Source organism: Pezoporus wallicus, unplaced genomic scaffold, assembly GCF_028554395.1.
Source record: "Pezoporus wallicus isolate ANWC-B61680 ecotype Strahan unplaced genomic scaffold, APGP_CSIRO_Pwel_v1 contig_11395, whole genome shotgun sequence".
NCBI classification, from domain to species: domain Eukaryota; kingdom Metazoa; phylum Chordata; class Aves; order Psittaciformes; family Psittacidae; genus Pezoporus; species Pezoporus wallicus.
In genome coordinates this window covers 558689-574482 of record NW_026636241.1, presented here as the reverse complement: position 1 = coordinate 574482, position 15794 = coordinate 558689, and the positions used below count along the sequence as shown (strand labels likewise).

The following is a 15794-nucleotide window of genomic DNA, read 5'->3' as shown; positions in this document are numbered from 1 at the left end:
GCGTTTCAGCACATGCTTCACTGGGAGCCTATGGGAGCATCCACGTGTTGGTGGCCAGGGCTTGTGACCAGCCAAAGTACGTCAGCGTGAGGAATGACGGGGTCAGAGCTCTCCTCCTCCCACGGGCTTTCTTTGCTTGGTTCTTATCTTCCTGCCACTCACTCTCCATCACTAAGGTCTCTCTTAGGAGTTTCAAAAGGCTTTTGTCCCTCTTGGTTGACGTGAAGTTTACTGGGGACCTTGTGAGCTGAAGCCCATGACCCAGCACTGTGGGATGTCATCCTTCATATCCCACTCATGCCTGGATCCCATGAGATGGCATCTTTCACATCCCACTCCTGCCCATATCCCGTGAGATGGCATCTGTCATGTTTTACTCCCACCCATATCTCATAAGATGGCATCTTTCATGTTTTACTCCTGCCCATATCCCATCAGATGGCATCTTTCACTGCCCACTCCTGCCTGTATCCCATGAGATGGCATCCTTCTCATCCTGCGCTTGCCTGTATCCCATGAGGTGGCATCCATCACATCCTGCTCCTGCCTGTATCCCATGAGATGGCATCCTTCACATCCTGCTCTTGCCCAGATCCCATGAGACAGTATTTAAACTGGTTGAGTAACCTGGAAAGTGGGCATTCACACTGGCAGGGCAAGGCAGGTTGCTGTAAGAGAAGACAGCAGAGGTGGTGGAGGCAGAATCTGAGCAGATGGCACCCATCTTTGGTCTGCTCACATGGCAAAAGGGAGATGGCATCAGCTTTCCACCTCTGATAATCATGACTTTAAGGAGAGAAGACAGTGCCTTCACAGCTTCATTTTGCTCTATGTGATTCTTGTGGCCAAAAGGCTTGAGGGGGAGTCCCATCTGGATGGTGCTGAGCCGCAGGTGGAGCCATGCTTGGCCAGCAAGGGGTGATTTTCAGGGAGCTGCAGGCTCTGCATGGGCTGTCTGCAGGCTCCGCATCTCCCTGCTTGCATCAGCTGCTGCAGCAGGGACAAGGGGATGCGATGCAGCACCAGCTCCCCCATCCCTGCATGTCCTGCAGCACGTGAGGAAGCCCCGTGATGCCGTTCCAGGCGAGGCTGATAACGTTTAATGGAGAAAGGAAATGATTTAAACCACAGATTGCACTCTTATTTTAGGAATGCTGGCTGCTGTCATGCAGTGTATTGCAGCCAACAATCACCAAGGACGTCCTAAAGCAGCGAGTGCTGCGCATCAGCGGCGATTCCTCACTGTGATCTCTATCACATACGCAGTGCAATGGGCTTTGCTTTTGATCTGATGCTAAAAGGGACAGCTACAACTTCCTAATGAAGTCATTGCATGTCAGTCTCAAGTAAAAAACTCAGAAAGGATTGAACCTTGACATCGGGGTTGTGAATATATACTTGTAAGGAAGGATTTATGAAGCGTACAGTGGCATTACAGATTTAAAGTTGGTATTAGTTTATCACTGAAAAATAATTCTGTGTCATGAAGGTGCACTTTGTTACATTGCTGCATTTTGCCCTTCACCACGTAGGGGAGAAATCTCTGTCATCTCACTGAGAAAGTGAAAACGATGCTTTTCAAAACCCCTATGAGAATCCTTGCTTTGGAAATCCTCAGCCTCTGTAACGAAGAGGATTAAACCAAAGCAGAAACGGAGAAGAGCTACTGCCTACTTTTGACTTATTTAAATATGCACGGAGCTTCCTCCATTTTAATCTCCCTCATCCAAAGATGGCTGTGTGACTAGAGCTGGCAGCCCCTCGGAAACCAGCATCATTTTCGTGTCAGAGAGAGCAGCTGGGCAAGGCTGAGGTGGAGTGGGGACCCCCTTCAGCCAATTAAGCAACCAGGAGCATTCGTAATCCCTAAGTGCTTCCAGCTGAATGCGTTTGGATCGGTTCTCCTTCCTCCGTGCAGCTCCTGATTTCATTCTTCTCTCCTGCGAGCGAATACACCCACGTTCAGCCCTCTGCAAAGATGCTCTGCCGGGCTCGGCTGTGTCTGGGATTAGCAGCCGCCGGGTTCGGGGGGATCTCCGGCTCTGATGGATGCTGCCTTCTGTGATTGACCGGGGCAGGGGGTGTCCGTGTGTGCCCGAGGAGCATTCCCATCCGACCGGCGGCTTCTCCGTGAGGATTTGGGGACGGTGCTGAGGAGTTTTCCAAAATGCCTGAAGCCAACTATTTATTGTCTGTGTCTTGGGGTTATATTAAGGTGGGTTTAAATCCTCGAGGCTTGTAAGTGACTGGGGTTTGTGCTGTATTGCTTGGATGGAACCTCTATAAGGAAAACATGCTTTTAAATGGTTATTTGTGTGTACTGCAGGGCAGGAGATGTACGTACGTTTGTACTGTGCATGCAGCTGACATGTATGTAATTTTCCCCCCCTTTGGGAATTCAGTGGTGCAGGATAACATGATGCAGCAATGAAAAGATGTGATTGTAAAATTGGGAGGATCGCAGCATGTATCTCTGAGGGAATCAATGCTTGGATCCTGCATTTTACTGCAATGACCCAAGCAGATGTTCAGATTTATGGCATGTTTCCCCTCTGCTATGCTCTTCTATGCAGTTGTCTTTTACTTGCATAATACAAAATGGAGCAAACTTAGGAAACGGAGAACAAAAGAAGGTTATAGGATGTGGGATTTAAAACCAGTGCAAGAATCTGATCGTTCAGAGAGATTACCTGAAACGTTATCTGCTCATTTCTTGCAGTAAAAACTAGTATGTTTGTGTGGGGGAAATGAATTTTGCAGTTTAGTGTACTGAAAGGAAATCTCTCATCATGATGCTGCTGAGCAGTATCTAAATGAAACCATATGCAGCTATCTCCATTCCAAATACCTCCAGGATTTTGTTTTTAACATCTCATTTGTGAACTCGCTTCTGATAAAGCTGTGTTAATTGGGAAAAGCATCCAGAAAAAAACCATCTTTTGTCTGTGCTCTTTCCCTCCCAGTTCAAGAGGATGCTGAACCGGGAGCTGACACACCTTTCCGAGATGAGCCGCTCCGGTAACCAGGTGTCCGAGTACATTTCCAACACTTTCCTAGGTAAGGAATCACATCCCAAGCTTTCGGGTGACTCAAAGCTCATGATGAATGGAAGCCTCACAGCCACCAGTCAGCACTTGTGCCCAGTTTGCCTTCAGGGCAGAGCATTAGTTTTGCTTTTTCACTTTCAAAATGGATCAAGGGAGGGGAATAATACAGGGTTTGGATAAGTCTATCCACGGGGGAATGCCTTCTCCAAATGAAAAGAGGTTTCTGCTCAGATTGTATTAAGCTGCTGGTAGCTGCCTTGTGCAGGATTTGATTTTGTCTTGACCTTAAGTAAAGGACAAAGTCACACAAGCCCAACTGCATCCTCTCATCCTTGCAACTGCTGCCTCATGCAGCTGCATCTTCCCCCTTCAGAGACAGGGGTCAGAGAAGCAGGTTCAGCCCTGCCATTTTATCTTCTATGTTACTCTGTGTGTATTTGCTCATTTTGCACTGGAAGTCAGAATAAAGAGTAGGAACAGTATTTTGAATGTCATTAGATTTGTTGGATCTCGTAGGACTAACTGACAGGAGTGAATGCATTTGGTTTACAAAACAGATTTTTATAAACCCCTGAATCTTCTGTGTTCTCCAGCAGCTTTAGAATTTGTGACCATTTGTATATAAAATGAAGCTTTGCACTGCACCTAAAGGAGCTGCAGGAAACGTGGAGAGGGGCTTGGGCCAAGGGCCTATAGGGACAGGCCAAGGGGAATGGCTTTAACCTGCCAGAGGGGAGACTGAGATGAGCTCTTAGGCAGAAGCTCTTCCCTGTGAGGGTGCTGAGGCGCTGGCACAGGGTGCCCACAGAAGCTGTGGCTGCCCCATCCCTGGCAGTGTTCAAGGCCAGGTTGGACACAGGGGCTTGGAGCAAGCTGCTCTAGTGGAAGGTGTCCCTGCCCGTGGCAGGGGTTGGAGCTGGAGGAGCTTTAAGGTCCCTTCAACCCAAACCAGGCTGGGATTCTATACTGCTGAGTCCAACAGCTTCAAGTGCTGAGTGTATGGGATGCTGGAGCTCGTGGGGACTCGTGCCCTGCGGTTAAGATGTCTCAGAATGCATTCACTGTATGACACACAATTATTCCCATTAAGGGATTTTAAAGTGATTTCAGTAGCCAGTTGGAACTGGAACTACTGCGTGCATTTAGGACACATCACTAATAATCCATGTAAGTCTGGAGCTGCTTTGTGGGAATCCATTTGCCCAGTCTTTAGCTTCATTGTGACATCCAGAACATGACTTAATGGAGGGAGTAGAAGCAAGGCTGCCTTGCTGCTTCAGCTGAAGAGCCTGGGGCATACACAGCATGCTGGGGAGCGTGACCACCGTTGCATTTTGAGACAGCTCTTGCCAATAGGCATATATCTATGGGACAGAGAGATACCCAGTGTGGCTTGAGACTGTGGACTTAATATAAAACCCATAAACCACACCTCCAGTGAACTTAGAGGAGTCTCTATTGCACCAGGGACTAATTAGCTGAAGCCACTGTTGGTGCTAATGGGGCTCTCTTATTCCCTGCACTCGGGCTGGGTCAGGTAACTGCATTTCCCTTTGCAGGTCTTGACAATGGGTCTTATTCATCCCTATTCTGCTTCTTCTCACATAGTCTTGTAACGGTGACGTCCTCCCTGGTTTGTGACAGTTTGAGAGCCACTCAGCCTCTTTGGGCTGTGTTGCCAAGTGGCGCAGGCTCACCAGATTGGGGCAGATTGCAGCTTAATTGCGCATATTAAAGAGAAATGAGTAAAGCTTTTAAAAGGATCTTCAAGCTTTTTTTAGGAAGTCATGCTGTCACACCTTTATAAATAACTTTTTTCTGCCTTTTGATTGAAAATGTAATGCCCAAAATAACAGGAGTCTACGACTGGGGAAGCTGAGCAAGCAATCAGAAAGACACAAGTGAATAGGATTTATCTATTAATTTATCTTCAACCAGTACTTAGAGGGGTTAACATAGATATTAAACCCTCCACTTTCATTCAGTGTCTAGACTTCATTAAACGAGCTAAGAAAGGCACCAAGAGCCAAGGCACCAGAGGGGCCAGCCCTGCTGTCAGTTTGGTCAGTGAGAGCAAGGGCTCCAGCTTTAAATCCTTCCGAAGGACAAAGATGAACACTGGTGGTGTTCATAGAATAGAACCCTGGAATGGTTTGTGTTGGAAGGGAGCTTAAATCTCCTCCAGCTCCAACCCCTGCCACGGGCAGGGACCCCTTCCACTAGAGCAGCTTGCTCCAAGCCCCTGTGTCCAACCTGGCCTTGAGCACTGCCAGGGATGGGGCAGCCACAGCTTCTCTGGGCACCCTGTGCCAGCGCCTCAGCACCCTCACAGGGAAGAGCTTCTGCCTAAGAGCTCAGCTCAGTCTCCCCTCGGGCAGGTTAAAGCCATTCCCCTTGGCCTGGCCCTACAGGCCATTTTTCATTGGCCACACCACATGAATGAGGAAGATCACAATGGCCTTTCAGCACCTGCCCTTTCCTGAGGGGTAAAGGGTGTTGCTGCTGCCACCACCACCATGGGGACTTGGTTTAACAAACTGGACCTTTCTGTTCAAGAGTGTCCATTTTACACTGCCCTGGTGTTAGTCATTGCTAAAGAGATTATATAGAGGAAAGTCCTTCTGTTGTTCAGCAGAAAGACACAAGGGAAACACCCGCTGATGTCAGCTCACTGTGGCTGTGAATAATGGCTTCCCTCTTAATTGCAGTGTTGCAGACACACTGGTAGTTCTTACTTGAGAGGTTTTTAATTAAGCCAAGGCAAAGGTAACTAATGCCTCGATGTTTAGTCCTCCAGAGGTCCTCAGAGATGCAAAGGTGCGAACAGATTATAGCATCCTCTCCTAAGAGTTCATGGTTAGCCTGAAAGTAATGAGCCGCTCTATCTCCATTCTAATGCAGCAGATAAATCAGTGGGAAAGGCAGTCAGTAGCATATGTGGATAGATTTATCTGTTCAGCCCATCTCCACAGCCAAGTCTGTGCCCTACTAGATAGATGCCTACTTAATGTGCATTAATATTGTCATTGTCTCTGAGCCTGACAACAGAAATATGGCCTATACTTGTTATTGTTATACATGTTATACATATATATACATTTTATATATAATATATTCATCTATATATGTTATACATGTTATAGATACTCTATACATAAGTAAAGGGCAAGCCTTTAATAAATCAGTGACACCAATTTGTTACTGGGTTGGTGTTTTAAGAGCAGGGGATATGGAGATGAGTTTGGCCCTAATAAGTAACAACAGAATGGATATGAAAATACAATCTGATATCTATTCTTCATCCTAATCTGTTGAGGAAAAATGTGTTATTTTGAATATACATTTTATTTTCCTGAAAATAGGAAAGAAAAATTAATTGAGCTCTATCCATAAGCAGAGCCTGGTGCCCTTCAGACATGGAGAGCTGTGTCCTGGACACGTGCCGTGTCCCCAAGTGATGCAGCTTGACAATGGCTGTGCTGAAGGCAGCCCAGCAGGGCTCAGTGGGAAGGGTCAGGCTTGCCAAGGGCAAACAGAGGTTATGTGACTGTTTTGCTTTGCTTTTGGTTCAGTTCAGTCCCCAAAATAGAGAAGGCCCCAGCAGAAACATGTGGGCTTGAACTTAGTCAGCAGAGCTAAGGGTTCGTTTTGCGGGGTGTGATGGTGCTCACACTGCAAACAGCGTTGACTCATTCCACCTTTCTTGGTTACAGACAAGCAGAATGATGTGGAGATTCCTTCTCCCACCCAGAAAGACAGAGAGAAGAAGAAAAAACAGCAGCTCATGACACAGATCAGTGGAGTGAAAAAATTAATGCATAGTTCAAGCTTAAATAACACCAGCATCTCAAGATTTGGTGTGAAGACAGAAAAGGAAGACCATCTGGCCAAGGTATGACAGTTCTGTGGGAACTGGGAGTTATCTGGAAGCTGGGGATGGACTGGCTGGCTGGACCGTATCCCCTCGTAAAACTGGAATTGGCATCCCTGAAGTGATGTGGCCATTACAAATACTGTAATTAATGGCTCCAGGCCCTAACAACATATTCTGTGTTAGTAAATTCCTTGGAAATATCCCTAAAATAATAATAAAAATATGATGGAAGCTGAGGAGAGCAGTTATCAGACATAGGAAACTATAACAACACCATGTCCGCCATGTCCAGCAGTCTGGCTGTGGGGCCTTTGTCAGGGCATTTCTTCTTTCAGCCTGGAAATTCACATCACACATAATTCCCCTGCCACACAAATGGCATTTCTTTGCACAAGTGCTTTGGCATCAGCCCTTTCCAGTTCCTCTGTCTTGGTGTGCTTTAAGTCCATGTGTTCATCACTCACCTAATTCCCACAATGAGCATTGAATTTGCATCTCTTTAAACATTTGGAAAATGCTAAAGATGCAGAGCAAGTGCTAAAGGCAGGATTGCCTTGGAAAAGATTGTAACCATTCTCTTTTTGTCCTTTCCAAAGGAACTGGAGGATCTGAATAAGTGGGGTCTCAACATCTTCAATGTGGCCAGGTATTCCCACAACCGGCCGCTCACCTGCATTATGTACGCGATATTTCAGGTGGGTGGTTTTCTGATCAAATCTGCTGCTCTTTTACAACACTCTTTGAGCTCCTAATCGCTTCCTGTCTTGTTGCCTTCTACTGTATGAGACCCTCATCTGATACCTGCATCTATCCTTGTACCATTTATTACACAGGAGCGAGATCTACTGAAAACATTCAAGATCTCATCAGACACTTTCGTGACGTACATGATGACACTAGAAGACCACTACCACTCTGATGTGGCTTACCACAACAGCCTCCACGCTGCTGACGTTGCCCAGTCCACACACGTTCTGCTCTCTACCCCAGCACTGGATGTGAGTTTCCCAGTTTGAGCTCAGTGCTTTGTGTTGGGCAGCTGTTTGTAGGCTTTAAAGGTGGGATGGAGGCTTACAAGCACTGCATTGCCTATGTGAATAGAGAAGGGAAAACTCAAGCTGAGTCAGTGGCCAGTAGCACCGAGTCTTGCAAGAGGCTGTGTGCTCTCTGCTCTTCTGAGGGCTCAGTTTACTGCCAGGGAAATCACCAGTGAGAAATTTCAGCAGCAGCTTTACCTGTAATCTCTGTTTCACCTGAAAAGGGCACATGCTGCTTTGTCGACCTTTCTTCTGCCTAAATGTCTTGCCCTCAGAAAACTCATTTAAAAAGCACAAGTTCTTTCTCTACATCAGCCTCCCAAACTGCTGAGAGATAAAACATGAGGACTTCTCTGATAAATTCCTTTTCTCTTTCCTAGGCTGTCTTCACTGATTTGGAAATCCTCGCTGCAATCTTTGCAGCTGCAATTCATGATGTGGATCACCCCGGGGTCTCCAATCAATTTCTCATTAACACAAGTGAGTTTTGTTTCAGATACAGTCATAACTTCATCCTCAAACTTGGAATCTAATGGAACTGCATTTTCCCTAACAGTGGGGTCACCCATTACGACTTTCTCAAACTATTGTGCAGTAAACTACTCAGACATTATGAAATAAGCAGTAATTACAATGAAATTCCTAACAAAAGAAGCTATTGTAGAACAATTTGCAAAGTGCCCTTGAAGCTTATGAGTATTACTACTTGCTAATGCATAATAATTCTTCCAGGCCTGAGTGCAAATTTTATTGTTAATAAAAGAGAAATAACGCTATTGCTATTGACAACAATGAAGCAAAATATTGTGGTTCACATTGTGCTCTGCAACAGCCTAAGCATGTATCTTGATTCCAAGAGATGGGTATTGTTCTTTTATGGAAAGTGTGTTCGTAGGATTCATGCTCTCTGTTGTCAGTGATTCTGAAGCCTGTAACTAAGTCAACCAAGTATTATTTTGTTCATTAGAACTGAGCAAAGGGCTGTTTATGTTATATCCGTATGTGCTCAGATTGGAAAACCGCACGCTGTTGGCCCACATGAGGCCAAAGAAGAAAACTGTTCCCAATTTATCGCATAGAAATAACATTTCATTACTCAGGACAAGGGTTTGCTGTCTGAAATCACACCTTTCACGGGCAGGACTCACATATTTGTGTTGCTTTTGCTAGATTCTGAGCTCGCCCTGATGTACAACGATGAATCTGTCTTGGAAAACCACCATCTTGCCGTGGGTTTCAAACTGCTTCAAGAGGAGCACTGTGACATCTTCCAGAACCTGACCAAGAAGCAGCGTCAGACACTCAGGAAGATGGTCATTGACATGGTATGAGCTATGCACACATTGCTCCTCTTCTTAAACAAAAGAGTGGCTGCTTTCTATGGTTGCCTGTACTGAGATCCTGTTTTCACTTCTGCAAAGGTGTTGGCCACGGATATGTCCAAGCATATGAGTCTGTTAGCTGATCTGAAGACTATGGTGGAAACCAAGAAAGTGACCAGTTCAGGGGTCCTCCTCCTGGACAACTACACAGACAGAATACAGGTGGGTCAGCCGGGGTTCCTGGATTTTATGTGTTTTGTTGGATTAGATCTTAGGCAGAAGCTCTTCCCTGTGAGGATGCTGAGGCGCTGGCACAGGGTGCCCAGAGAAGCTGTGGCTGCCCCATCCCTGGCAGTGTTCAAGGCCAGGTTGGACACAGGGGCTTGGAGCAAGCTGCTCTAGTGGAAGGGGTCCCTGCCTGTGGCAGGGGTTGGAGCTGGAGGAGCTTTAAGGTCCTTTCCAATCCAAACCATTCCTTGATTCTATGAAACCATGCTCCGGTTTTTACTGGGGCTTTTAAATATAGAAGCTACTGACCTAATTTTTCTTCTGTTGTGCACCACAAAGAGGCACAAGATAGTCCCATGTTTTTTAGATAAATGGGGTTATGTTTGAGCGCTTACAGCATGGAGCTGCAAACATGCATGTTCTTCTGAAGCTGATCAGCCTTACAAGGCTGAGTTTTTGAGGGCTCCTGAATTTCCTTGCTGCTTATTCCCATTTGTTTCTCCTGTCAAAAAGATTGCCGTAGCATTGTGAATTTAATTTGTAACCCCTTATCTAAAGCAGCTCTCACAGTGAGCTGAAGTTAGTGTCCCTGTGTCATCTAATCCTTTATTTGCAGAAATAACGAAGCAGTTATTAAAACTGGAGCAGGGTTTCATAGTTAGTGGGACAAGATATACCCTGCTCTTCTCTCCGCTTTTGATGGACAACTTAAGAGCAGGGAAACCTCTCCTTGCATTTATTTAAGACTGCTGATGTTCAAACGGGTCACTCCGTTGCTGTCCAGGTCCTTGCAGCCACGGTTTTTGTGTGTGTGTGTGTGTGGAAGGGATATTACTCATTTAATGAAGCAGGAGCATTTAACCACCTGAGAGCATGGAAATAAAGTCGGAATGGTGGGAAGCACCTGCATTCAAAACCAAACCCATATGATGTAATTCACATGGCTACAACTACACCCTGTGTAAGATGCCTGAAAAACATAGGGCATATTTCACTCCTGAAGTGGGCCATAGCAGTCAGTCTCATATATGGAGCTGTTGGGATGTTAATACTTTTGGAGGCTGTTGCATAATCAAAGAGCCTTGTGGTTGAATGTTCTGAACTAAGCAAGCAGATACAGCTTGAAACCATCCTCTTTTTTCCATTTGATTTTATGACTTTTCTGATTAATGTAATTGCAGGTTCTCCGAAATATGGTACATTGTGCAGACTTGAGTAATCCCACAAAGTCTCTGGAGCTGTACCGGCAATGGACGGACAGGATCATGGAGGAGTTCTTCCAGCAGGGAGACAAAGAGCGAGAGAGAGGGATGGAAATCAGCCCAATGTGCGACAAACACACAGCGTCAGTGGAAAAATCCCAGGTAATTGGCTGGGAGCTGCCTGTCTGTACTGCCCAGGCTTGTGTTTCTAAAGCACAGACCAAATTCATCTGCTTTCTCTAGCACAATCAGGCAAAGAGCCAGCTGTTCAGAGGGTTGGTTCTGATTGACCCTGACATCCAGCTGTGCCTGAAGCCCATCTAGACCCACAAGGCTGTTCAGGCTCCTTTATCTACCCCCTTGGCATCAAATCATTTCCAGTGCCTCTTCATCTTGCGCTGTTTGTGTCCCAGTTTCCAGAGCGAGTTGGTTTCCTTTTGTTCCCCAGGCTGAAAAAAGTGCAGTTCTGATCTCCCCCTCCTTCTGCCTTCAAAGCCCCCAGCCTCCTTAATTAGCACCTCCTAAACCTACTGCCATTGCATCTCATGTTAGGCATTCATAGCAATGCCAGCTGCATTGAACCATAGGGTTAGGAGCTTCTCCCACCCCCAAGATCAGCTTGAGGACACTGAAAAGGTGTTTATTCAGCCTTGTGCAGAACAGTTGTGCACTGCACAATCTGTCCAGTTAAGTTCGAGGTTGATGGAGCTGCTGTGTGCTAGGTATATCAAAGAAATATATATCAAAGAAATACCTGTTTCTGTCAATATAAACCTCAAAAGGAGCTGGATACGTCTCTTTTTCTGAGATGAACCGGCTCATCCCTCGTTCTGATTCATAGATTAAATGGTTTCAAGGTCAGCTTTTGTCCTGACCCGTGTAGCACAGGCCATAAAATTTCACCCGGTTAGTCTGTAATGAAGCTGGTAATTTGATGTTTGCCTCAACATCTTCCAACCTTTACATAATGGTGTCTTGGTTGTTGTTTCTAAATGACTCCGGCAAGTCATCGTCCAGGGTTTTCAGCTTGAATAAGTAACAAAATTGATGATAATTGTTTCCAAATGTCCTCTTGGGCTAAGCCAAGTGGTTTCAAAATTATTCACTCAACCACATGGTGATTTTGTTGGAAAAATCTGTCTTATTTGTTAACCTAATGAGAAATGAATCCTTCAGCAAGGCTTGGCCGGAAAAGGCCCATGTGCTCCTCATGTGAGCCCCAGTTAATTTCTTGCTTCACATGTGCACTTCATAGAGGTTCAAAATGGCATTTTTGCCATGCAAGAGAGAACAGGAGTTGCACAAAATGGCTACTGTTGAAATCCCAGCTAGTGGCAGAGGGGAAAGGGAGGTGGCATGTCTGTTCTGGGGTGAAATAAGGAATTGGTTAGAATATAGTATGCAAGTATTGCAAAGCTCTAGATCAGAGAATCATAGAATGGGTTGGGTTGGAAAGGACCTTAAGATCATCCAGTTCCAACCCCCTGCCATGGGCAGGGACACCTCACACTAGAGCAGCTTGCTCCAAGCCCCTGTGTCCAACCTGGCCTTGAACACTGCCAGGGATGGGGCATTTACAACTTCTTTGGGTAGCCCATTCCAGCACCTCTCCACCCTCATAGTAAAGAACTTCTTACTTGGTCCTAACCTGAACTTCCTGTGTTTAACGCTGAACCCACCACCCCTTGTCCTATCACTACAGTCTTTTATGAAGAGTTCCTCTCCAGCATCCTTGTAGACCCCTTCAGACACTGGAAGCTGCCCTGAGGTCTCCACGCAGCTTCTCTTCTCTAGGCTGAACAGCCCCAACTTTCTCAACCTGCCTTCATATATTACCTCTTCACATCAAAATCTTTAAGATCAGTGCTCAGCCAGTTGGCCATCCATGATTAGGGATGTTTGTTTAAGGAAACAGTGGCCTGGTTCCAAAGGGACTGGTCTCTCACCATGGGTGCTGGGTAGCCCTGCAGCGTTTTGGGTGGTGGTGAAGCCATCAGCTAAGCATAGAGAAGGGTTTTCTTTCTTCACTTTAAAAGTGCTCTGGAACATGTGCTGCAGGAAATTTTCATCACCTTTTTGTTTAAGCTGCCTCCCCAGTACGTTACAATTGAATGTTAATGGTTCTATTGACATCCTGTTGTGTCTGAAGGAGGCATGTGCGATTTCCAAAGCAAACATCTGCACGTTGAGCCTGGCCCCTCTGAGAGCCATTTTCCTGCTGCACAGAAATGTTGTCCAGCAGAGCAAGAAGTGACACATTCTGCCAAGACGGAAGAATTTCAATCCTCTTTATGGCCATTGAGTTTTCTCCATCCTGGACGTACGTCCTCTTACTCAGACAATTGAAAAGTGATTTAGCTCAGAGCTTACGCTCTAGCCAGCGGAAGGGCTGACGGGCTCGGCCACAGCCCTCATCGTTTCCACCTCTGGATGTCATTCCATGGGACTCAGGCAGCAGTGCTCTGTGCTCCTTCATGCAGGAGGAGCACTTCTGACCTGCTTTCAGCACTCGTTCCAAACCGAAGTGAAGGGAAAGGAAACCTCTACCAGCTCCACAGAGAACCACGGTGGCTGCCTTGGCAAAGTAGAGTAGAAGTGTTGAAGTGTTTAAAGATGCAGGGCATGAAGCAGCTCAGAATAGGTACAAACCACACACTGTTGTAAAATGCACTGAAAGGTCAACCTTTAGTCCCTAAAAGCAGTGACATTCGGTGGCTCGCCTTGGGAGCACTGGTGTTTTCACAGCTGCCAGACACATCCATACACATCTGGGGTAATGGCAGCGTTGCCATAAATACACCAGCCTTGTCCACAGCCACCAGGGGATCCTGTTGGAGACATGGAAACTTTCTTGATGCTTAGGGTAGAGGCAATAACCATCTAAACTGCCCCTCTGCATTAACAGCTGGTGAGAGGCACCCCTCAGTGGCATGGTCTGTCTTCAAAGTGATGGCTTGCCCTGACTTTCCCAGAGCAGGGGTTGAGCCCCTGGTCAGGAGCAGACATCTCCAGGGATATTTAGAATCATGCAGGCAGCCAGGGATGGGATTGGCAGCTCCATCACTGAGTTTCCCAGTGGCTCCTGCCTTTAAACTTTCATCCAGGATTTGATTTTGGACAAGACATTGACCTGACCCAATGTTGTAGGTGCGGCTTTGGGTGTCAGAGGATAGAATCCCAGCCTGGTTCGGGTTGGAAGGGACCTTAAAGCTCCTCCAGCTCCAACCCCTGCCACAGGCAGGGACCCCTTCCACTAGAGCAGCTTGCTCCAAGCCCCTGTGTCCAACCTGGCCTTGAACACTGCCAGGGATGGGGCAGCCACAGCTTCTCTGGGCACCCTGTGCCAGCGCCTCAGCACCCTCACAGGGAAGAGCTTCTGCCTAAGAGCTCAGCTCGGTCTCCCCTCGGGCAGGTTAAAGCCATTCCCCTTGGCCTGTCCCTACATCCCTTGTCCCAAGCCCCTCTCCAGCTTTCCTGCAGCCCCTTCAGGCACTGGAGCTGCTCTCAGGTCTCCCCTTCAGGAGCCTTCTCTTCTCCAGGCTGCCCCAGCCCAGCTCTCTCAGCCTGGCTCCAGAGCAGAGCTGCTCCAGCCCTCGCAGCATCTTCATTATATCTGCAATTAGACTGTGCTGGTTTGGGGACTTGCTCTGGGTGGGGTGGGGTGTTTTGCTTGTAAAATTCATCTGTTAACATCATTTGAACCTTTTAGATCCATCTTGGCCATTCCCTTTCCTTAAGCATGCTTATTGCTGTGTTTCTTAGGTGGGATTCATTGACTACATCGTCCATCCGCTCTGGGAGACGTGGGCTGACCTGGTGCAGCCCGATGCCCAGGACATCCTGGACACGCTGGAGGACAACAGGAACTGGTACCAGAGCATGATACCTCAGAGCCCATCTCCTCCGCTGGAGGAGCGGGGCAGGGACTGCCAGGGCCTGATGGAGAAGTTCCAGTTTGAACTGACGCTGGAGGAGGAGGACTCGGATGGACCGGAGAAGGACGGCGAGAGCATCGGCTACTTCAGCAATACAAAGACACTCAGCGTGGCCGAGCCAGGGGAAGAGGATTCACAGAGGGAGGCCAACATAGAGATTGTGACAGAAGACACATCTCCTGTGGACACATAATGTCCTGCGCCCGTGTGAGTGGATTTCAAACACTTGAGGAGCATGCAGCAGTCTCACGGACTTGCCTGCAGCCTGGGTCTGAGGCCTGTGCCTAACACGGGCTGACAGATCTCCCCAGCTACTTGAGATTGGAGTCAGGGTTAAAGATCGTGTAGTGAATGATTGCTCAGGAAATTAACAGGTGATTGACGTTGTGGTTTGAATCCTTGTCAGCTCCCAGCATCCTGCTGTCCTGGAGCTGGCTCGGGTCGTGACTGAAGAGTAAATGACACACAACTGAGAGATTTTATACTGTTAGCTTTGGAATTTATACCAGTTAGACTGATAGAAACTACTGATTAATAACTCTCCATATAAAAGCTGTCCACCTGACCACCTGTCTGCAGACCTGTGTGCCTTCTTTGTAAACACTTTCATGTCTTTTCAAGAGTCTCTTAACGAAATACATGGAGTTTAGTATCAAAAGCGACACAGAAGTGTTTCAGAATTGACGGATTCCTTTTTGATTCTTCCTGTTACAAGAAGCAGTCTTCCTTTTTTCCATGGCAATACCTGTCACTTTATTGCAGTTCATCACTTTTACAGACTAAACGGAAGGGGAAACCCTCTCTGTTTTGCATTGCTGCACCTTTAATCGTCCTCTCGCTACCCCAGGCGACCCATTTACAGTCACTTCATGCACCACCTCCGTTCGCTTGCTAGGAATAGCAGTGGGTTTTCCTCCGCGGGGCGTTCTTCTCTGTCGGGAGCAGGATAGAGGGTAGGTTGTTGCCGTACCCCTGTAAGCAGTGATGAGGCAGCGCGGCGCGATGGGATGGCAGCGCCTGGGCTCCGTGGAATTTGCACGCTCGGATCTTTGTGTTTCCTCCCCTCCACGTCTCCTAGGTTTAGGTCCGCCGCCGTCCTCCTGCACTGCCTTGAGCTCTAACACCTCCATTACTGTTTATAACAGTGTA

At 47.1% G+C, this 15794-nt stretch overlaps 1 protein-coding gene across 7 annotated transcripts in view; it reads left to right on the top strand.

Moving 5' to 3' along the window:
* Positions 1-15223, top strand: part of PDE4B (phosphodiesterase 4B) — a 220507-nt gene extending 205284 nt beyond the window's left edge. For 6 of the 7 annotated variants that reach the window (XM_057399212.1, XM_057399218.1, XM_057399213.1 and 3 more), the window contains 9 exons: positions 2964-3057; positions 6761-6939; positions 7518-7616; positions 7755-7919; positions 8339-8438; positions 9129-9283; positions 9380-9502; positions 10690-10872; positions 14473-15223. In XM_057399212.1, coding sequence (XP_057255195.1) covers positions 2964-3057; positions 6761-6939; positions 7518-7616; positions 7755-7919; positions 8339-8438; positions 9129-9283; positions 9380-9502; positions 10690-10872; positions 14473-14838 — 1464 coding nt within the window. In that variant the 3' untranslated portion in view covers positions 14839-15223. Of the gene's footprint in view, positions 1-1586; positions 2216-2963; positions 3058-6760; positions 6940-7517; positions 7617-7754; positions 7920-8338; positions 8439-9128; positions 9284-9379; positions 9503-10689; positions 10873-14472 lie in introns of those variants that run through there. The other variant, XM_057399216.1, reaches the window with a different exon arrangement.
* Positions 15224-15794: the final 571 nt, after the last annotated feature.